The following is a 23,101-nucleotide window of genomic DNA, read 5'->3' as shown; positions in this document are numbered from 1 at the left end:
TTGAAGGAATTCATACTGGGAAAGACAAGAATGGTTGTCCTTGTTTCACTCCGATTTTCAACTGTTGGGTCTTTCTGTGTCTGTTTCACGTCTGGAATCCTCCCTTGCAGTACAAAATTCATTAGAAAAAATTAAAAGTCATGCCCCTGCTCTGTTGTTTCTTACTTTTTATTTAGAAATGTGACTTTTGCTGCCTTATATAATCACAGCAGGACATGCTAGGAAACGCCACTGGATTTCTGCATTAGAGACTTCGTATTTGGCTTGGAATCTTCTCAGTGACAACCCACACTATTCACATGGTTTAACAGCACTGAGGTTAACCAGGGCATGCAGGACCCACCTGCTAAAACCCATTCTCTCTGGACTTTATTTCTATACAGCATCTTAAACATACCCAGCATTTCAGAGTAAGCAGCTTGCCCTGCCCCTAAAAGCACGTGCTATGTATGTACAGTATAATGAGGGGAAAAACAGCATTTCATCAAGGTCAACTACTATGTAGTTTTGTATTCATTTGGAAAGAGTCTGCTCCTTTTGTTACCTGTTGCTGTATTTATTTTAATCTGTTTACTACTTCAGTTTTCCCTGCCTCTGCGTGGGCAGATTAATAATTTTATCTGTTTGTGTTGTCAAAATTCTGTTTTGTTGTTCTCATCACTGCATGGGTCTGCCTTCTTTCAGTGTGTGCTCTTTTCTCTCACATAGAGATGATTAACTTTTGCAGTAAATTTACAAAGAAGTATCTGATCTCACAATAGGAGCCTTCACTGCATCAAGAGGCATGCTAGTAATTTAGCAAAAATAGGGTACATGAAATGGTCTTTTCTTGCAACGTGGATGTTTTTTTCCACTCTTTCTAATGATTAACGAGTTTAGCTTGGGGACACAAGTCTTCAGAAGTTGCAGTGTATTTCTCCACCCTAAACCCAAATTGCGGTTGTTCAAGTTGAGCTCAAAATGACAGACTGTTGTTTGATGATGTGTTGGTCAAGGCAGGGCAATGTGCATCGCCTTGGGTTTGCCTAGTTAATGTGGAACAATGACACAGACCCAACTTACTCCATATTTTGGTTTCTACCTCACCTAAAAAGATCACTAGTGCTTGTATAATTACAAGCTCCAAAATAAAAATAAAAAAAAACAATAAAAAAACCTGTAAAGCATGGACAAGTTAACCTGTGCAGTTGCATTTACATCATTTGAAACAAAAGCTGATTATTAATGACTCTCTTTATCCCAAAAACACAGCCTTCTCCATAGCATCTTCCACTTGCATATATTCCAGATGAGACGGGTAGTTAGTGCATTGGAAATGGGGGCTCTTGCGGACATAGTTAAGGAAATCTGGAGCTCCTGGGAAAATTATATTGTCAGCCAGAAGAACTGAGCCCTTCCTCAGCAAGTTGCATTCCTAGAAAGAAGAGAAATTGCTTCATAGCGGATGTCAGGCAGACATTGGCTTGAATGTAATTCACTTTAATGTTAACCAGGTATACTCAAGTGCCTGCATCCAAAAACCCATTGTGGTACAGGTCTGGAAGATCAGAGAGACATGGAAGAAGCTGAGTAAGTTTCAGATCCTTTGTGGTCATTTGCTAAGTTTTTCTGTTTATTAGTACAACATTAGAGATGCTGATTCTGAAATAGCAAATCAAGTGCAGTGTGTGCTTTGCTCCTCAGCTTGTTTCCAGCTATGTCTGCATGATCAATAAGGTGGCTTTGTTTTGGCTGTCATGCCTCATGTTTAAAAACTTTTTTAATATGGCATTAAACTGCTGTTGTAGCTCTTCAGGTCACCTGAGAGTAGCATGTACTGCTTTGGCCAGTCTCAGTCAGACTCCAAAACTGCTAAAAGAATGAAGGATTTTCTGTGCTTGTTTTCCTTTCATCTTGAACAACTTCCTGCCATTTTGTTTGGGATCTGGGCATGAAGCGAAATTTTGCACAATGAAGATCCCTCTGACGAATTCCCACAAGACATAACTAACTTTCAGTAGTCACTTCAAGTGCAATGTTTATCCTCAGTAAATCTAAAAACCTAAGTTTTACTGGTATTTTTTGTCTAGAAGAAGTTGCTTATCTGGGCTTACCAGCTGTTTTAAAACAAAGTCTGTCGTTAAATCAGCTTGTTGTTATCCTGTGGTTACAGGCAGCAGCTGTAGCCAAAACATGGGGTGTTTTTCGTCTCTCCCAGTCTATGAGAGCAGTTCTGTTGATGAGTGTCCTGCAGAAGCCGTTGAGCTTATTGCTCTTGCCTCTGGGACTGAACACCAGTCAGCACAGTAGAAGTGATTTTAGAGACATGTCAAATACCCTCCAGTCTGTTTCTATTGCACAGCTTACAGAAGCTTAAAAGAGACAACATACTGGATTTTCCACTGGTCATCAGGATTTCAGATGCTCTTCATGTCTGGCTTTTTTTGTCTGGACCACTTCCAATATACACATATTTCATCTGAATAAATTCATATTCACTATTCATACTGCAATACCTGCTGAGAATACATTTTAGAAAGTTTGTGACATCTGAGAAAAATCTGAGGATCTTTTCTTTGTCTTTCTCCTCTTAATTTCACAGGAGTTTTTTTGCAACTTTGTATCACAGTTGCATCAGACTGACCACTACCATGGAACTAAACCGTCTGTTTGTTTTGGCTGTGTTGTGAGGCTAAGTTCTGATAAGGATGCACTGTGGAAAGAGCTCAGTCATCCTTACACAGGCAGTTTAAAAGAAAGCATTCTCTGAGAACAAAATAACTGTACAGAGGGAACATTTTCTTCAGCTACTGCTGTGTAAATTCAATACTAGCTGTCCATAACCCCAAACAAATTTCCTTTTCAAACTTTCTGGAGGACAGGGCTTAAAACTAAAAAACCAGGGAGGCTGCGTCAGAAAATAGTGTTGTAGTCCTCAGGCTAGGGTCAGGAAGTATTTGGCAGATTCTCAATCTAAGAGGCAGGCTCAAAAAAGTGGATTTATTTGTGAAGAAAATAACTGAAAAATGGCACTTCTGTAAAAGCAGGCAGTTGTAAAAAATTCTGTCAGCTAGGAGAGCATCTGTATGTGCTGTGTGGATAGGTACAGATGTTGTCAATCTCAGTTAACACCTGAAAATACCTTCATATCCACAAGTCCTTTGCCACTGCTTACTGCTGTTACAGCCAACTTATTTTGTAATACCCACAGTAATGGCCAAGGCAGCTTGGGAAGAAATAAGCACAATTTTTACACATTTGGGGCTGGACATAAGAGTTGGACAGCACTTCCCTAGGAAGTGCCTGGCTGGGGCAGTCTGCACTCCTCTTAACATTGCTTTGCAGCCAATTAATTACGTGGAGAGTAAGGACCACAGCCGTGCTACCAAAATGGTATTTCATCAAGAGGCTCTGCTGGCACCATAGACCCAGGCAAAAAAAGGGGTACTGAGAGGTGGAGCTGGGATATGCAGGTTCCAAGTCTTACCCACTCCCAGGATCAGGATGTGCTTTGGGTCAAGTGTTCTGCTTGGTGACCATATATGCACTTCTGGGAGTGTAAGACTCAGGCCATGCACTCCTCCAGCTAGGATTTCTACTGCACGCCTGTATGTTCAGGAAACAGAATGGTTCAGCAGTACTCACTCAGTCCTGAGCTACGTATTGTTGGCAGTTGTTCTCAACAAAAGTTTAGGGTCCTGTCCTTCAAATCCTCTTTCCTTCTAAGGCTGCTGCTATTTTGGCTGCCAGTCTTCATTTTACATCAGATGAGGTCCCTCATAAAGAATAGAGGCCTCACAGGCATTAAGATATTTGCTGCTTTACTTTTAAGACTGGAATAGTGCAAACTGACCTGAAGCAGGATGGTGTCTGGTGTGTATCTGTCTTTCCAGTGATCCAGGAAGACAAAATCCAGAGTATCCACTTCATATTTTTTTTTCAGCTGGGGGATAATTTCCTCTGAAGGGCCTTCTAGGAGTTTTACCTGAAATACAAATCCATGTGATGAATTGTGAACCATTAAGAAAAATCACATGCTCCCAGCTCATTTTAAATTGTAGCCAGACATCAGGGATCATATTTATAGCTCAATATTGTGTCAGTTGAATTATTTGGTAGGGTTAGGTCAAAGGTACCTTTTTATTTTTGACAAACCAACTCAATTAAGTTTCAAAATACAAATTTGGGTGTTTTGGATTTTGTTGGTTTTTAAATTAACCACAGAAAATGTGGCCTGTGTTTTTATTGTATAATGTGTCTTTACTGGAAACATGGAAATCTCCTGTTGAAAACAGTGATTTTAATTACTTTTTTCTTAGTTACATCTCAGTTGAGTCTTGTAGTCTAAGGGAAGCAAAAGATGCAGAGAACAGATTAGGTTAGAAAAAAAGATAGAGGCTACAGTATGTAAAATTTATAGAGCCAGGAGAGGGAAGAGACAGGACAGAAGCTGTTACATCTTCTCACAGGTTTATTGGAGTAACTACTGTTAAACTGAAAGCAGCTGCTGCATGTGGATTTTTGTTAGGCAAGCACCATATACCATGAGAGGAGGAAGAAAGTGGTAAGGAAATGACTGTGTTATGACTCACAGCTGATCAGGAGATTAAGTCAGATTGGGAGATGCAGTTTTAGATGTCACTGGTACTTCAGGTTCTCTTCAAGAAGTTAGGAAACACATTAGAAGATCCCTTTGTGGGACTTATTTCCTCTAGTGTTTCCAGCTCTGTTGAAATGAGATGTCTGCCGAATAGACAGGCACTTCTAAGGCATGAATCCCCCAACTTGGGGGGGTATAGACATAGACTGGAAACACCTGCATCTCAACCAGCTATAGAGAGTCAAGACCTCTCTGACTGCACAAAACTTAGGTGTGGCTACTGTGACCAGCTAGATTTGGGTAAATACTTCTCATTTGAAGTCCATAGCACATAATACAATTGATTCCTGTGACCTTTTGTAACTAATTGGACAATGGTCCAGTTTCTGTAGTTAGTCTTGACGCCTTCTAGTTTATATTGAGAAACACAATATTCTTCTGGCTTTTGGAAGGCAATGTAGTGAAGTCCTGCTGTGAGAGGTCAGGCACTGTAACTGAGCCTGGAGCTGGTTAAATTTATAAGGCCCATGGGTACAAGGGAAAAAAAAAACAAAAAACCAAAATCTAGCCAGTTTTGCTGTAGTGGGTACAGACAAAATGGTATTTACCTTATCTTGTACTCCAGCAAACTCAATCATCTGTTTAGCTATAGCAGCAAATTTTGGGTTGAACTCCACAGTGAGCAGACGAGCTCCTGCCTTCAGTAGCCGAGAAATCCTCACTGCTGAGTAGCCACAGTACGTTCCCAGCTCCAGGGCAACTGATGGATTGGCCTCTTCCACTGTCTTGTCCAGAATTTTACCTGATTAAAATGGGAAAAGATTACCTTTTGACAAAATCCAACTGGTTCATATACAGAAGATCAAGTTAGTGACAAGAAACTTAAAAAATCTATGTACTCCATTGCTCAGAACATTAAAAAATTAAGAGCTGATGTCAAATTATATACTGTGCCCTTCGCAAACTGGCCTGTGATCAAGTTCATCATGGACATTTTTAGTTTCCAAGTGCAAACTTTCAACTAAAAAGATCTTAGTTTCACAATATATACAATTCCTTTCTGAATAAGGAATTCCTCAAATTACCTTATATTACCTGAATATAACTTATGTAATTCCCTGAATCAATTAATTTATGGTGTGTTAGAAGGGGAGAATGCAGTAATTTTTTCCCAAGAATTTACTGCAGAAACTGGCCATATTTGTGAAATATATAACTCTTGGATTTTGAGTGCTCATGTTTGTTGCTAATGTTACATGCTGTAGTCTGATATAAAATTTCTTATTCCAAATACTCATCTTTAAAGGAAAAAAAAAGAAGTCTACTTACAAAGCTGAAAAATATTTGGTTTCACTGCATGAATTTGTGGAATGGAAAACATTAGTCAATTGTTAACAACAGAAAATGTTCCCAAAAAAAGAAGTGACAGTGACTATATTCAGTCCTTTTGAAGAAAAGGATTTGTGAGAAATTTCCTCTTATTTGTATGGCTAGAAACTAGACAACTAAACTCAAAAAGCAGTGGAAGGGATTTTATGCTAAGCCATGGTCATTAAGGGATATTTTTTGGGTGCTATTTGTTTATGAATGTGATGATGAGGCATCTTGAGGCCATGTAGTCACTCTTGAAATCTCAGGGACTAAAGCTTTGATGGCTTTTATCTGAGGAAAGGCCATCACAGCAAAACTAGAGTGAAATTATTAAGAATTGAATTACAAATGTTCAAAGTTTAGAGCTTTAAGTATTCCTACTCAGCCGTGACCCACAGTTCTGCTCCCCTAAGCACCCCAGCCAGGTATGCTGAGGAGCTACTTTAAAAACTGTACACATGTCAGAAGAGCACTTTTATCACTGTGCTCACAGTTGTTTTTCATTAGCCATGTTAATCCCAGACTAAGCAAATTTCCCCAGAAATTTCCCAGCAAGAGGTACTTTTGTTTCTAATTCACAAGGGAACATATTAACATTTTGCCACTATAGTTTTTTGAAAAGATTGCTGCTTTCCTGCAGCTATGAAAAAAAGGTTTTGTTCCCATATTTTTCTTTAGGAGACAAGAACAAGATTATTTACTTGCTAAATAGCAACAATGCCTGATACTGTGTGGCATGGATAGGACTTCTCCCTTCAACAGAAACTTCTAATTTATGCTTGCATACACAAAATTCATATTGTTAAACACAATTTTGGGGTTTTTTCAATTTGCTATCTTGCTGTTAAGGATCTGAAAGTATTTAACATAATGAATTATGCCTTGAAGGCACCCTATGTAAAAAGTGAGGTGTAATGCAACCCTAGATTTTACCCATAAGTTGCCACTCTCTGCTTACACGCTTGCAATGTGCACAACACAGAAACCCACATTTGGGGCTGTGACTTTCGGGGTGAGTCACTGGATACCCCTCCTCAAACACATAGGCTCGACTGTTCACAGAACTACTCTGCTGACCGCAAGGCTGTGTGGGTTGGGCTTTTTGCAGCAGCAGAAGGAAGTTGCCATGTGAACACAATCAGATGTCCTGTACTGTACTAGTCTTGAAGGATCTTTTCAGATGCTGACCCCTGCTGCAATTACCTTTCTCATCACCCACGTTCATGGCCCACTCTTTCTGGGAGCAGTATTTATCTATAGTGTCCAGCACACTACAGGGGTCTCCTCGGACTGCATTCTGCAGCACAAAATTTAAAATCCTCTGTTCTTTGCTCTGGTTCATGATGAAATTGGTTACTTTCTCCCGGATTATTTCATTCCAGATAAGGGCAGCAGTGGCATTTTTCCTGATGAGCAACACAATGAGCAGCAAAATGAAAAGCAGGATGAAGACAATGAACAAAGGGACTGAAGAGCTCTCCAGCATCTGGAAGAAAAAACAACCCAGGGTTAAGGTGGCACAGGAGAGGGCTGTCCTTTTTGTAAATATTGAGCTAAATAACCCACAACAGACCAAACTGAACAGGAACACACAGAGTTTAATTATGATTGTGTCTAAAGTAGCTGTAAAAGGCTCTCTGTCACTTGGTAATGGATGGTGCTCTGTAGCACTTCCTTTAGAAGCCAATTTTACAGGCAGTCAACAAGTAGCTTTATTTAATGCTCTGGTCCCTTCCCCCACACAGCTGCTCAGTCCTGGCTCCAAGCATACCACTGCACAAGGAGCTTCCAGCATCAAATCTGTTCTAGTTCCAACAGGAGCTACAACATCCTCAAAAATTTTGCCTAAGTTACCCAAGACCAATGACAAAGGGATTATCTCATTCTAGGAGATAATAACCTTTCTACAAATCTCCTCCTACTTGTTCTTGCTTCTCTTTTTTGTTTCCCCAAATATTGTCCCAGAAAAATCCTATTTTTTTATGGATGGTCTGACCTCCATTCTGTAGTGGGATTTGGCATATACACATGGTGAAAATCTATCCCACTACTTAAATTTTGAATCATCATGCAGAACACATTTTGACTTCAGAAGATGACTGAGTTTCCATGGAGATATGCTGAAGATACAGTACAGCTGATTTTGTTCAGTCATTCTCTTATCTTAGTTGCAGAGCAAGTAGGATTTGTTTGGAGCTCTTAAAAGTCTGTTTCTTTTGCTTTTAAGCAGTCACCAATGTTAACAGTTACCCTTAATGATTTTCTTGCAAAGTCTGACCTGAGACGTTTCCTTTCAGAGCCTGCCAGTGTCATTAGCACATTAATATCTTGCTTCTTGGACTTCCTGAATATTTTTTTCCTAGCTAATATGAGCCTGCTTCATTACTTCAACTGGATCATGAAGGCCTGGATGTCAATTTTTCTTCTTTCCCTCTGTGCAGAAGTAGTTCTACTGTCCAGGCCCAATTGTCCTGCACCTTTCAGATGGGACTTCAGGTCTTTTTAGTTTTTCTACATGAAAATTTTTTACATTACCTGTCCACTAAAAACTTCGATAGGGCTGTGGAAGGATCATTAGTTTAACATTAAATATCCTCTAGCTTCACTTGACTGGTGTTTACTTGACTTTCATGGCTTAGTTGATTGTATGGTTGTTGTTGATGGATTTGGATTACTGACACAGGTGAGAGATAATTATTCTGAATTACAATGAATGGATGGAGCCCAGAAAACACTTCCTAAGGCCAGCAGATCTCTAACTTTCCTGACTCTGGACACATGAACCTGTGACCTGCAAACCCGTGACTCACTTGGTGGCAGTCCAGCTACAGTCAGGCCCCTCTAGCACTGAAGGGCGCTGGCATTCAGAACTACCGCAGACCGCTGCCAGACATAATTCTCTGGTTACAATGGACACTTTGGCATTCTCTGAGCAGACCTTGCCACAGGCTGTTGCTTCAGCACTATGAGATCCTGCCAGCACGTTTGGGGCTGCCCTTCAAAGATCTGTCAGACAGCAAGAGTGGATGGGAGCAGCAGGATGAACTAGGTAGCGTATTTTCGGGGGAACAGCTTTCCTCCATTACTGCTTAGCATTGACAGGGGACCATTTAATGAGATTTCTCTAAACAGGGAGAAACAGCCTCTGTAGGCTTATTCAGCCCTGCTTCCTGTCCTGCAGGAATGCTGAGACTCTTTTTTCAGACTGACTGAATGAAGTACTCAGAGGGATCCACTCTTTACAGTGCCTCAGATCTTTGCACTTGAATCCCACATGAATGCTACCACACATAAGAGGTACCACACATAAGAGCAGAGCCCACCTGCCTCGCCAGAGGTTGGTCACAGGTAGAAACAACCTACAGAGTACATGCTGATTTTTCCATTCCTAGATGAGTTCACTTATTTTTGAAGCATCAAGGAATGTTTTTCAACAACTGGGTTTTTTAATTATTAATACTTCTGTATAACACCCCAGCACCTTCATAAACTGGCAGTATGGGTTGTTCTTAGCAGAACTCCTTCAGGTGGCAATTATCCTGAAAACCACTTTCCAGAGAAGGTACCTTCTAAAAAGAGATAAAAGGGTACTTTTGGTTTTCTTTTTTTTTTTTTACACAGTATTTTTCAAAGTTTGTCCCTCTTAATTTCTGTCTTCTTAGGTGTGAAAATAAATTTAGTGACAGCAGTAGACTGTAAAGGCAGTCTGCCAAGAGCAAGAGGCATGGTGATGGTCATGCACCCAGAGGGAAAAAAGATCTGTACCAAAATAGGTAATTGCTTTCATATTCTTAGCTGGAAAATATTTGATATGAAAATTAAGTGTGTAATTCAACCAATTTAAAACTACCACTACCTAGGAGACAGTCGTGTTATGACAGTTTTAGAAAATGCAACAGTAATTTTAGCTTTAATGTGGATTCATGAGATTCATTAAGTATGCAATAAAAGTTGCATGCAGTCAAGTTTCCCATAACCACTTATTACAAGGCAGCCACTCTTATTATTTAATGCTTATACTAAGGTTCCAAATACACAGGTTAGCACTGCAACCTCTTCTGTGCTTTAGAAACACAATAATAAAGGGAGCCTTCTCTTTGAAAGCTAAAATTTGAAGTAGAAAATAGCAGGCAAATGAAAAATTCAGCAAGGGAATAAACAGAAAACCAGAGGGACAACATTATGGGAAGGAATGAATAACACATATCAGTACATCTGGTTTTGAGAAGACCGAGTTTAAAAGAAAACATATTAAAATTTCATGCCCAAACCTGTCAAACTACTGATGAGTCTTTCTAAAGCACTGAGTTATTTTCTTATGCATCTAATCTTACTCATTTTGGCAGGTTTCATAAGACCAAATCATAACTTGATAATGCAGCTCAGCAGTTTTCCCCTGATGTACACCATAATCAAACAATCAGCATTTGAATGGGAGTACCTCTGTTTCAGTTTACAGAGATTTAAAAAGACATTTTCAAAGAGAGAAGCAGACACAAAATGTGGGAATCTGCTGTCCCAACTTACCTGCCTGTGGAGATGAACACCTAAATCATTCCAATGGCTTTAAAAGAAACCATGGAAACAGGCTCAGACTTATGGATCTGCTATTATGCCAACAGATGTTAAGTTAGGGGATTCAGTATCCCCTTGCTATCATATGATCTTCAGTTTTTCTAAAATCATAAAAATGCCCATGTGATGGAGCCCAAATCAATACATCCTGTTCTTCATTCTCATGCAGCTGACTCCAGCCATTTCACCAAAGGTTACAATAAGGATCTTTCAGTAATGCTATTTATGAATCCTTCTGGTGCATTTTTTCAACCTCTGCTAAAAAATAATTGCTCCACAAATTCCCTGACATGAAAAAATAAGGATTAGAACAATTGATAACATCCATTTTTAAGGTAAGTCCAAGTAACCAGATTGAACTTTTCTTTTTCAGTGTTTCATAAAAACTGTATAAAGTTTTCATAGCACTGTTAGAGGAAGGTGCATGGAAATGTGATGTAAACTACTGATTGCAACTGCTTCTCTGATTCCAAACCAACATCCCTTTGCTAAAAACTGATGTTTATTGAAAAGAAAAATAAGCTTGGGAAAGTAAGCACCTTTAAATGGTCTAAGTTTTAACAAAAGCATATACCCTAGTGAGATTCACACTCAGTGGATTAAAGAAGTATCAAATGTGACTATTTAACTGTTCTGAAGCTTACATTTCACTACATTATGAGTAATTAACAAGATGTCATTTCCTACAGATGCAAAAATAAGAGATGACAAATATTGAAATACTTGTGAGGTGGAAAACTGCTGGATAGAACATTTTTCTAATCAAGGTGAATCCTTCTAATTACAGAGCTTCTCATTACAGTTTTAGCTTGGATAAACTGATATTGCTTCGCTTTGTACTGAAAATTAAGTCCTAAACATTATCACAAAAAAACCCACCCCTTTTGTACAAAGACAGCACATACATTAGCCTGTTATTCTCCAGGGCTGGAATGAGAGTAAACTTTGTGACCCTGAGCCAGGGCACTTAGCTGTGAGTCTCATTTTGGCAATGTTTTTCTAATCTGGCCTGGGATGAGCTGTCTTATCTTCCTCTGTGTTGCCACAAGACTTCAAGTTACTGCTATGAATGTAAACTTTCAAGGCATTGTAAAGATGAATAAATCTTTTTCAGAAAAGTCCCTGCTATGAATGTATGGATAACACCTGAGGAAAGGCAAAGTAGTTTTGTCTGCACAGCAAATGCCTATGTGACTTTATTATTCTTGAGTTTATGAACAATTGGGAAAATGTGGAGACAAGCAGTGCTTTCCTAAAGGGCTTTCAGCCAGCTGACAGTTCAGGCCTCTGAGGAAAGATGGTACATGCTGTCTTGCTATAACTTTTCATGCATTTAATCTATCTGCCAAGTACTGGATGGTTGTTTAAGAGCGCATTACGAGTCTCCATGCATCCAGACAGTACTTTAGCATTCGGGTGCTAAAGGGTTTAGAATCTAATTTTGACTTTATTAACTCATATAACCTGGTGAATGGGGAGCACTTGATAAGTTTATATCATTCAACCTTTTTCAGCTTCTGCTGAAATTATGCCTTTAGACACTGATGCACTGAAGTAAGCAGAGGATTGGCACACTAGTAAGGCTATATTAGCTGTTTATGAAGCATGGTGAAAACAATGCAGAAGAGTTAGCACATTTCTACACATATTTTAACAATGTTCTGCACTAGGCCAAAGGGGATCTGTGCTGTGCTGGGACTGGAGTTTCTGACTCTTAGTCCTGTGCTGTCTTGAATGAGGCAATCTCTCTTTTGTGGCATTTTGTTTTTCTTGATGTTTTCCCAGAGAAAGAAAAGCAGAGTATTTTGGTCAGAAAGTCTAAACTAACTTCTGCCAAACATATTGTATCCTGTTGCTGTAGGCAACACAATTCAACAGCTTCATAATTTAGTACATTTAAAGGTCAAAAAGAAATCTTTTTACCTTCTATTCTTTCGTTACTGTTTATGTATTTTCAAGTGAGTGTAACTGTTCTGTGAAGAATAATCATCATATTGCCAAATGTGAATAGCTTGTATTTCAATGGAAACTTAGTCTGGGAGTTTGACATTCAGATTTTCCACTGACATCATGAAAACAATCTGAACAGACTTTATATAATTTTTCACTATTTCTTGCCTGAAATCTAGATTTTCCTCTCAGTTTTTTTCAAATTATTATAATTTAGCTTCACTGCAAAATCTTGTGTCTTCTATAAATGCAAAGTTCTGATTATTGTTTTCTGCCCCCCTAGCCTTTTGTCTTCCCTCTTCTCATGTTGAAAGGAAACAAATACAAGTTTCTTCTTACTGAATGAAAGGAAAAGTGCCTATTGCCTACTTGGGAGCCCCTCAAATAAGCTTCATAAGGGTGTTTAAATCCATTATCCCCACACAGAGTTCAATTAGGATAATTGCTACCCACTTAAAACTCCCTTCCCAGTAGCCATTCTCTAGATGGTATTCGGTGCTATTACCCAAAGCAGAAGGTTTATATAATGGTTGTGTGCCCCATAAAGAAGTGCAGTGTTTAGAATGAGCTGGCCACACAGAGAGGCCTCGTCTCCATCCAACAAGCAGGTCCACAGGAATTTGTAGCATTCTAATCCAGACTGACCTAGTGACCGCACTGCATGATTAGAGCCAGAGTTTGGGGTGAGAGAATTCTTCAAGGATAAGAAATGCACTTTACCAGGCCTTAAGCAAAGACAGCTTTTCAGGAATAAGACCCTTTCAGGTACCCCTAGGAAGTGTTTGTTTCTGATAGTCCTTACTCCTACTGGAGCACTCCAGATGTGTTTGTACTATTTGTACCAGTGTTTAAGACCAGTGGTTAGGGTGGCTCAGCAGAACTGTACAAATCCTACCTGGGAGGCAGTGGACTGACAAAAGTAGAAAGTGCTCTGCCCTTACAGCACACTAGGAGCTGGTTTGTGAAAAGTTTTCTGAGATGAGATTTTCATGTTCCTCAGGGAGTAAAATCAAGCTCTTATTGAATGATTTTGCCCCAGATGGAGGCAGGGAGAAAGGGCTGAAAGAGGAAAGACCAAACTGGCAAACTGTTCTCAGGACAGACCTATTTCACAGTCTCTTCCTTATATCACAGGGCTGAATCCTTAGTGTCCCAAATCCCCACTGCATGCTCCTGCCCTGCTTCCAAGGCTACCAGCTAATCTACTGTAAATCTGTCTCTCTCCCAGCACAGCTTTCTGCTGTCCACAGGCTGCTCTTCAGGCTGGGGGGAGTGCATGACTGAAATTTGGTGGTGAGGACACCTGCTGAGGGATCTGAAGGATTAGGAAGGAAATCTCTGCTGAAATGATGATTTATTTCTATGAAAATTAACAACTCTAACACGCCAGACAAGGTGGGATTCACCACAGCATAGGCGGTAATCAAACACTCTGTGGGAAGAGGGAGCCTGAGATAGAGCAGGGTAGGGATTGGTTTCAAATCCTGAGTGAAAGCTCTCCCCAGAAAAGTGCCTGGAGTGGGCATAGAGGGTCTCTGTCTAGAAATTGCTTCCTGAGAGAGCTTTAGAATGGCCTCACACATTAAGGTCTGTTTTCAAGGACTGCTGCCAAAATTATGTTTTTTCAAAAAATTCCCAGTCACTTTTAATTCCAGTGATCCTGAAGGAATGCTGAACGACAACAGTATGAGACTGGCAGATGTAAACTGGGTAGCAGACTGCTGGGAAATATTGCTAAACTTGGGTGGCAAGTAAGTTGCTTGCAGTGTTAATGTGATCAGACTCTTTTCTGATTAATGCAAACCAAAGCTGTAAATCAGGAAGTTTTTCTTTTGCATTTCAGTACTGCAAAGCTGTGCAAATGCATGTGGTTCTGAACCTGAGGGCATTGTTGGAGAAGCCCATGACTGGGTAAGCAGAAGTGCAGAGACAAAGTAAAGGTTGTTTAAGGTTGTTTACAGAGTTCATCAGTGTGACGTAGTTGACAGTATTGGTAAATATGAATTTGTTTGTAAAGGACAGAAAGTAAAAAATATCCATTATGGCCATCAGAAGGATACTCTATAAGCACCAACAGGGCTGGCAAGCAAAAGTACTTGCTTTTTGTCTCTTCTTCAGAGATATTTTGGAGTAGCAGAAGTCTCTCTTGAGAATGAAAACCTTCATAAAATACATCTGCAGCAAAACACTTATAAAAGCAGCTATTCAGCCAAATGTGACGGAAGCTTGACTTGCATTCAGCTTTTTCTTCAATATAAATGAATACCAAATTCCAGCATACTTATAGCCATAAATTAAATTTTCAGTTTAGTCAGGGTTATCTCATCTCACTTCTTTCAGCTGACAAGATTTACAATACAGTACAAATGCATTACACACAAATATGTCCTACTCTTTCTCTGTGAAAGCTGTTGCTGCCCACAGACTGGCTTCCTGACAATGAGTGCCAGTCAGAATGTGGAAAACACCACTTCTTTCATAAGCACCACTGTTTAAAATAGTGACATTATCTAAGATAACACATCATGTCAAGCCTGACAAATAAGAAAATATAAATATATACCTTTCTTAGTTTAGCAGAAGCTGTTCCCTCCGATCTTTTCTTGTGCTGCTCCCCTGTGGATTTTACAGAATAAGAGTCCAAGAGCCTGCAGTATTCAGTCACATTCGATCACATCACAGGAATAGCTTATCAGTTCTGTTACACAGACTCTAAAAGGAGTGGTGTCCTTTTCCCCAACTCCTCCTTTCATAGATTCTGCACTCCTTAAAGGTGCTCGGTGCTCTAATAACCGTAGAGAAAGCTATTCATCTGTCCCCTAACGACAGTGCTCTTGTTACTTAGTTACAGCACAGTGAATGCTGACAAAGTCAGGTGTGAGCCAAATCTGTGCTCAGTAGAAATGCAATGTGTTCAATCAAGCAACTTCAGGAATGAATTTGGCCCAAGGGATTTAGTTCTTTTTTCAGTTCAGACGTGGCATGCTACAGCCAGAGCAGAGTTGGTAGGAACAAGACCTAGGCATGCGGGTTAAATATAGAGTGCTGCTGGAGGCAGACGAGGTATGTATAGCAAATGGCTTAATAGCAACTACAGGAGGAGCTGCAATCAATACATTATAAATAGCACTTTTGAATTTCTGTGGCTTCTAGCTGGAAAAAATCCTGCTGCAAACAGCTCTAAGATAAAGGAAGAGGCTTATTCTAGGAAACCTTGTTTTCAGCTTGTCTGTCTGTTTCCTTCGAGGTGGGAACAATATAATCCAGCTGCAATTAAACTGCACCACCGAAGAAAAACAGAAGAAAACAAAAAATCCCAAACACAATATGGTAATAGTTCTCTCCTGTATTCTCGCTGCAAAACTCAGACCTAATCAGCAAGTGTTTGAAGCTCAAGCCTAGAAACTTTTTAAAGACTTAAAGAATGTGTTCATACCAAGTGTGGCAGAAACAGGAGCTGAAGTTCTGAGAACTTCAGGCTTTGTCAAGTGATAGGGGAGGTCCTTGAAAGAATTAGGGACCACCTGAGAGCATGACAAGAGAAAATCAAATAATTTTAAGCAGATTTATTGAAAAAGGAATTGTGGCAAAAAATAGGTGGGTGAAGATTGAAATGCTTCTAGTAGCTCTAAGCAAAACATAACTAAAGCCCTGCCATACAGCACAGTCCCCAGTGTCAATACAGAATAACTTTGAACTATCTCTTCCATGTATAACAGAGCTTTAGCTCTGCAAATATTTTCTTATAATCTAGACATCAAGCACAACAAAGAATGAAGTGAGCAATACTGCAGTCCAGCTTCACTGACAGTAATTTCCTGTCTGGTCAAAAGCTGGTTGTGTCTGCATGATCCCTGATGCCTCCCACAATTCAAATTAGCAGAGAATTTTTATACTGCTGGGCTGTGGAGAAAAGAGTTAAAACAGCAAATTTTACTCTTAGCACTGAGTAAGTATACAGCTTTACCTTGAGTAAGTATACAGCTTTACCTTGAGTAAGTATACAGCTGCTCTTTGGAGACGTCCTTGCAGTTAACTACAGCTAGTTGTGGGCGGTGTCAGCCCAGCTTCTGCTTAGCAGCATAATTTAGTGCCAAGACTTCCCAGATTGAGCAACATCCCATGACAACACTTCTAAAAGTCTTCTAACTTGGAGCTGAATTATATTCTTCAGGCTCGAAGCATGGGAGGAGCAAACTTGCTTCTGCCTGCCCACAGCTGTTTACTTGTGTGATAAAAGCTACGCCTGCAAGTGACCCTTGCTGTTGTCTACACACTTCATTACATAAGTACAAATGGTGCATGGCAATAACTGCAAGTTAGACAAAGCTAGAGGTTAAGTTGGTTAAGCCATCCAAACTGTGTAATAATGTCCACAAATTGCTTCCAAGTTCATAGAAAGTTGAAATCTTGTAATATGTTACGGGGTAATTTCTTCCCCAAGAGAAGTTTCTTTGGTAGCCTGATAGATATTGGTTTAGGCCTCTCTTTAATTTACCTGTTAGCCCAACACATGGTCTTTATAAGTATGGATATTTTTGCAAGTTTTTTTACTAATGTACTAACAATGCTCCAAACTCCACAGTACATAAATTTATATACTATCTATATGACTTATCCTTGTCTAGACAGTAAAAATCTGCCTTTCTATTAATACATATTATTATTATCTGCCCTGATATTAATGCAGAGAGCTACAAATGTATTGGTGTAATACAATTTTTATGTAAGGCCAAGATCTTAAAAGACTTCAGAATATCTATCAGGTACTGGATTCACAGGGCACATCTATGGGAAGGTGTAGAACCAGGATGCATTAGCCTGGGAGCAACATCACATGAATGCAGCAGCTCAGGATAACTGCCTGGTTCAGGCTGACTCACCCCGACAGTCGCCACTTTAGCTCTGATCTGGCTGCACAAACTTGAGCAGACTTGCTCATGGCCAGAGCTCCCAGCTGCAGTCACACGATGCAGCGTGGCAGGGCCATTCCCACTTGCTGTGCATAGCACGGAGCCAGAGCTTTTCCCCCTAAATCCATGCCTGGCATAACAACAAACGGCATTCCCTTCTTCTAATAATCCTGGACAAAGACTGGTTTTTAAAAGCCAAAACAAAGGGAGACAGGAGAGCTAGCACATTATCATAAACCCCACAGATCATGTGAAACACTGAGTGGCAGAAAATTCTTTTGAGCTTGCATTTTCAGAATAGCAGGAGGGATTTTCTTTTATGGGAATTTGCTGTTTTCCACAGTCAAATTAGTCTGTCTTGCTGAGAAACACGCAAAAGAGGAATTTTGAAGAAAGGAAACACCATTCATGTCTGAATCAGGAAACTGCCTGGCGATATCTAAAACAGGAAAGAGCTAAAACAGAAGAAAGGTGGCCAGCAAAGTTGTACTCTAAATTTGAACAGATAATACGAGTAGTTAGACTATTTTGTGTTTACAGTGCCTCTTAAAAGGTTATCAGGAAGATTGAAAAAACCTCTCAGCTTCCAAAGACTTTATAACTCGTCACAAAAACTCTGAAGTAGTTAAGTCTACCACATTTCTCTCTTTTCTACCCTCACATTTTTTGGCAATATGTGCTGAAGCATTTGAATGAAGCCAAGAACTTGTGTTACTTGAAGCTTCATCTGTTTCTGTGGTTTTCCCCCTTACTTGCCATCAATTACTTGTTCAGGACAAACTGTGAACAGAAGATCTATGTTAAGGAAGGAAGGTGTTGCTGTCCGTTTGGGGGATCCCCGGGGGGGCCCCTAAGGTGTATGTTCGCTGGTAGCAGCAGGCAGGCAAGGAGACTCCACACGGCTTCTGAGGGTGTTAAATAGATAAGGGTTTATCGGGGGTCCCACCCCCGGGAGCAGCATGGTTTCTGAAGGAGAAGGAGGGAAGGCAGAGGGAGGAAGAAAAGGGGCCAAGAGAGCCTTCGGTCTCCCTCGCACAGCTTAACAGGGATTCAAAGTGGGCACAGAATAAGACTTGGGCCAGGGGGATTACGGATATATGACACTTCAGGGGAGGATCACAGGCTTGCAACAAACCGTACATTTTCGAGGGGTGACACAGAGCATACCATTTAACTAAAATGTAACACTACAGAAGGAACGAATAAAAAGGCATAGATTAAATTCTGAGCTAGTCCTACTTGGAGACAAACTTCTGAAAATAATTCTTGAATTATCTTTAAAAGAGAGAGATAGTAAGAAACCAAAAGGTTCTACCTCATGTGGAGACAGCTTAGTTCAACCAGTGACCCAGCAGAGTTCACTGAAACTTCTGTAAATTATTCATTAGGTCACACCACAAAATGCAACCTCTGAGAGAATCGATTTCCCACCCCACCCACCAAAAAGGACACAAAGTGATGACTTCCAAAGACAGTATCTACCTGACACCTCTCTTCTTCCCCCCACCCTCCCTGGTTGCTGATCTGGGAATATAATCCATGAAGGAAACTATGCCAGAAAAACAGGAAAGACAAGAAGATGTGCTTAAAAAGTCAAAATTTTTAAAAGGTTTGGTAGAAAAAGTATTTGGTCCTGGTCATCTTCGTGAGGGAGAATTTAAGTAAGCCATTGATAAATGTAAAAAAATGTATTTCCTACGAAGAAAACAACATACAGAATTGCAAGCTGTCTTTGCAATAAATTCAAAAGCAGAAAGTTTGCCTGCTACCAAAATCAATCCATGACTAACAAAGCACTTTTTTTTGTTGAATGGATTTGTGTACATTTCCGATACAGGGTGTCTCCTTTACCCTTTTAATACCACACTCTTTAAAGTATATTGAATAAACATCTCCGCCTGGAAATAAACCAAACCACAACTACTGTAGAAGTTCATTTATGACTTCAAATATGACAAGCTACAACTAACAAAATTCAGTGGAAATATGATGCTAAGTCTGATTACTATCTTGGAAGAAGTTTTTTTCATCTCAGTTTTGGAAGTATATGCTTTCACTGCAGAAACACAAGGCTTTACCTAAATGATTCCTGATAATAGAACGTATTTGCTGCTAAAGGACTTAATATTTGTTTTCTTAAAAGAAATTAAGATACATATATGTGTATGTGTGTGTGTGTGCATTACTAATTATCTAATCAACATAATGCTAACCACAAAATAATTAAATTAAGAGTAGAAAGCCATATGAGCTGAGCCCCAGATACAGTAGAAACTACATTTGATAACCCTTATCTGTCTCCTGAAAAAGAGTTTTGAAGTGCAGCACAGACACACCTACTCAATGCTGACAGAAGGAAATAGCAGGGGCTGCTGCTCTTACTGATACTGTCACCATCAGCACAACCCACTCCTCGTTGCTGCTCTTTGTCTCTATCACTCTTGAGGATCAAGCCTGTGAGAATGAGCAAGAACAAGTGGAATGGCACAGCGCAGATTTCGGACTTTCTTCTGAAGCTGGCGGTCCCGATGGGAAAGCCTGTGGAACTGCACTGTGTTTATCCTGAGCTGTGGGATACAGCCACAGGGCTGGGCACACCCAGCATCACACAGTCACACAATGGCACAGCACCAGCTGTACTTTCTAATCTGAACCTCCCTTCGTGTTTTAAGGTCATTTCCTCTCATCCTTTCACTTGAGACACAGCAGAAGAAACCGACACCCACCTCCCTTTCATTTGGTTCAATTTAGTTGCACTTTGCTTTGCCACATTTAAGGCCTTTCCTTATTAGCAGAACACCCTAAGACTGCAGGGACATCTCCTCACCTAAACTTGATTTGTGTTTGGGGAGAGTTAATTTTACCCTTGATCCTACATGTCTGAACTAAATCTTTGTGAAGAGCATATGCTCAACACTGCCTGACTCAGAATAGTGGCTAACATGCAAAGTTGAAACAACTTTGCATGCATGCACCTTGAAAAGCATCAAAAATTATATCTGAATATGCTCGAGGTTTCTTTAATTCAAAGGCCTCTCAGTATGCTCTGGTAATTTCTTTCTACTGCTATTGTAGTGGGTAACAGTGTTTCTAGTGATAACAGGGAGTTTGCCTTTGGTTTTCTTGTATTTTTTTTTGGGGGGGGGGAGGAAATTTAATAGTAATGATGCTGGGAAAAAGTCATCAATCCACTTACTAAAGTGATAATAATTCCTGGGTTTTTTCATGTCTTTTCAAACATTCATATATTTTCAAACATTAATGGGGTGAACAAAAATAATGAGACTATACTGGAGGTGAAGTGAATTCTATAGAACTTTGAGTATTTTAATTTCCTGCCATTTCTGCTCAGCTGCAGACCAGAGGATTGATGTTTTCTTAAACAAAATGGTTGGATGCTGCCCCCTTGTGAGCGGGGCCTCTGCTCCAAAGCCTGAACCACGACTGCCTAAAACCTTTTTTTTCTGTAGAAAAACCATCTGATTCTCTTGTCCCAAACTCTGCTTTTGGCTGTGGTGGCACTTAACACGTATGACCCACGGCAGCAGGCAGGGCAAATACTGAGCTTCAGTAAAGGCAAGCCAGCACCTCTGAACGAGAAAAACTTGTTCCCTTGATTTGTTATGATCAATGCCAGCTTTGAGGCCTTTTACCTCCAGGCTGTCAGACACATCACAGGCGTTATTAACTCTCACAGCTCCCATTCAGGATAGGTCAGCAGCATTGCCCTGGTTTAATCAATAGCACGCATGCAGCACAGGGATAGGGATGCTGCTGGAGGCTGAGGCACTCTGAGAGGTTGTCCCAAGCAGGTATCTGTCCCACCACAGCCCAGCCATGTGTGCAAGCTGTTAGTGCAGATCGGGGTCACTGACCCACACCGCTCGGGCCCCACTCCAGCGTTCCAGCAGAGGAACCTCTTTTTCCAGACCTGAGTCCTGCTCACAATCCTGAATGTATCATGGCCACAGGAACACAGAGCAACACCATGTGTAGCCTCTAACACCTCATGGAAGGTGCTTAGTTCAAACCTTCTCAGAGGTTTCTGTCAGCCAGCGCCCTGCACCTGAGGAGGGGCTGTGGCAGCTCTTTCTGCTACATCTGCTACAGAGGGATGGCCGGTTCATCAGGGGAAAGAACAGGTCTTGGATATCAGCGAAGGTTTTGGGCAGTTATCATGATCCTTGTCTTTCCCAAAAGGCCTTCCCCAAACCCTTTCTACAGCAGGATCTGGGGGGAAGCCAGTCAAGCAAACGGTGGGATTTTTTTTTTCCTTCCAAATGTCTAATTGTAATGCAAATTTTAACTGATTTTAATTGAGGAGCCCAGAATTGGAATACTGTGTCCAGTTCTGGGTTCTTCAGTATAAAAAGACAAGGAGCTATTGAAGAGGGTCCAGCCAAGGCCATGAAGATGATGAGGGGGTTGGAGCATCTCTCATAAGGAGAGACTGTAGGAGTTGGACCTGTTTAGTCTGAAGAGAAGACTGAAAGGGAAACTCATTAATGATATGACAGGATGAGAAGCAATGGCCATAAACTAAAACACACGAGGTTTTACCTCAACATGAGGAACAACTTTATGTTGGCGGTGGCAGAGCACTGGAACAGCTGCCTAGCGAGGTCGTGCTGTCTTCCTCTCTGGAGACATTCCAAACCACCATTCCACCCGCTCCAGGTGGCCGTGATTTGTACGGAGATTTGGACTGGGGGGTCTCCAGAGATCCCTTCCAACCCTAACGATTCCGCGCCGGTGCGTGTGATTCGCCAGAGCCGGTGTCCGCCTCCTCCGGCGCCGTGAGGGCTCCGGGCCGAGCGCTCCCCTCAGGCGGCTCCCGCGCGCGATCCCCACGGGGCCCCGCCGCCCTCCGCTCAGGCGCTGCGCGGCCAGCCCGCAGGGTCCTGGCGGGCGCGGGGCCCTGTGCCGTACAGCATGGCGGCGCTGTGGCGGCGGGCGCGTCCCCCGGCAGTGTCGGGGCTGTGCCGTACGCTCCGAGCGCTCTCAGGTACGCGGTACCCGCGGGGCTCGGGCCCGGCAGCGGCCGCGCATTCGCCGCTCCCCGCGGGAAGCGGCTGCCCGCGCCTTCCGACGCCCAGAGCGCCCGGGGAAGGTTCTCCCAAGCCTTTCCCACCGCCCGTAGATCACAGACTCGAGCGGCTGCTGTGCCGACCGGGCCGCCTCTCCGCTCTACTCCGAGGCGGGGCGGGCGGCGGCCGCCTCCATCCGTGAGGGCTCTGGCAGCCACCGCCGCGCCCGGTGCTCCGGCGGAGCCCGTCCCTCGGCCCCTGGGCGCTGAGGGACCCCCGGGTTCAGAGGACGGTGCAGCGGGGTGGGGGCTCCGCAGCGGGGCTGGGGCTGCCCCAGAGGCAGCCAAGCCTTTCCTGAGGAATCGGCGCCGAAGGGTAGCGGCCCTCCCCGCCCGCTCGGCAATTCCAGAGCAAGCCCCCCCCGCCCGGGCTCGGATGCTGCGTGGGCTCGGTGCCCGCCCTGCCCGTGACGGCTCCGAAAGCAGCAGCGACCCTGTCCCCTCACTAGAAGGAGTCATCGCTCACCTGCGGCTGCTCCCGCCGCCTCACACCGCGCCGGGAGCCGGGGCCGGTCTGAGCCGAGGCCGGTCTGTGCAGTGGCCGGGGTGGCAGCAGGGGCCCGCTTCTCTCTGAGCGCGTCCTACGCCCAAGGCACACACGGCATACAAAGCTTTGAGCTCGAAAAG

General features: G+C 42.0%; 2 protein-coding genes across 7 annotated transcripts in view; one reads left to right on the top strand and one right to left on the bottom strand.

Annotated features, from left to right (window-relative positions):
• Window positions 1-150: 150 nt before the first annotated feature.
• Window positions 151-23,066, bottom strand: COMT (catechol-O-methyltransferase). 5 transcript variants are annotated; one of them, XM_038151924.1, is made up of 6 exons: window positions 16,466-16,631; window positions 15,039-15,091; window positions 7,154-7,436; window positions 5,188-5,381; window positions 3,833-3,964; window positions 151-1,414 (listed from the first exon to the last, which is right to left on the bottom strand). In XM_038151924.1, the coding sequence occupies exons 3-6, from the start codon at window positions 7,434-7,436 to the stop codon at window positions 1,235-1,237; spliced, it is 789 nt and encodes a 262-aa protein (XP_038007852.1). In that variant the 5' UTR covers window positions 15,039-15,091; window positions 16,466-16,631; the 3' UTR covers window positions 151-1,234. The 5 variants fall into 5 exon arrangements, with proteins under 5 accessions (XP_038007852.1, XP_038007853.1, XP_038007854.1 ...); XM_038151925.1 differs by lacking the exons at window positions 15,039-15,091; window positions 16,466-16,631 and adding an exon at window positions 22,941-23,066; XM_038151926.1 differs by lacking the exons at window positions 15,039-15,091; window positions 16,466-16,631 and adding an exon at window positions 21,949-22,087.
• Window positions 22,265-23,101, top strand: part of TXNRD2 (thioredoxin reductase 2) — a 32,446-nt gene continuing 31,609 nt past the window's right edge. The window contains exon 1 of one of the 2 annotated variants that reach the window (XM_038151916.1): window positions 22,265-22,393. In XM_038151916.1, coding sequence (XP_038007844.1) covers window positions 22,321-22,393 — 73 coding nt within the window. In that variant the 5' untranslated portion in view covers window positions 22,265-22,320. Of the gene's footprint in view, window positions 22,394-22,973 lie in introns of those variants that run through there. The other variant, XM_038151918.1, reaches the window with a different exon arrangement.

Source organism: Motacilla alba, chromosome 15 (assembly GCF_015832195.1).
Source record: "Motacilla alba alba isolate MOTALB_02 chromosome 15, Motacilla_alba_V1.0_pri, whole genome shotgun sequence".
Classification (NCBI taxonomy): domain Eukaryota; kingdom Metazoa; phylum Chordata; class Aves; order Passeriformes; family Motacillidae; genus Motacilla; species Motacilla alba.
The sequence above is the reverse complement of the archived record's forward strand: the minus strand, read 5'-3'. Positions and strand labels throughout refer to the sequence as shown.

Bases quoted from the DNA above. Each gene is read 5' to 3' on its own strand.
- COMT (XM_038151925.1), bottom strand. From the start codon at position 7,436: ATGCTGGAGAGCTCTTCAGTCCCTTTGTTCATTGTCTTCATCCTGCTT. The intron at 5,382-7,153 runs GTAATTGCAGCA...CATTTTAATCAG, and splicing joins GAACGTGGGTGATGAGAAAG to GTAAAATTCTGGACAAGACA. The intron at 3,965-5,187 runs GTAAATACCATT...TTTGTATTTCAG, and splicing joins TTGCTGGAGTACAAGATAAG to GTAAAACTCCTAGAAGGCCC.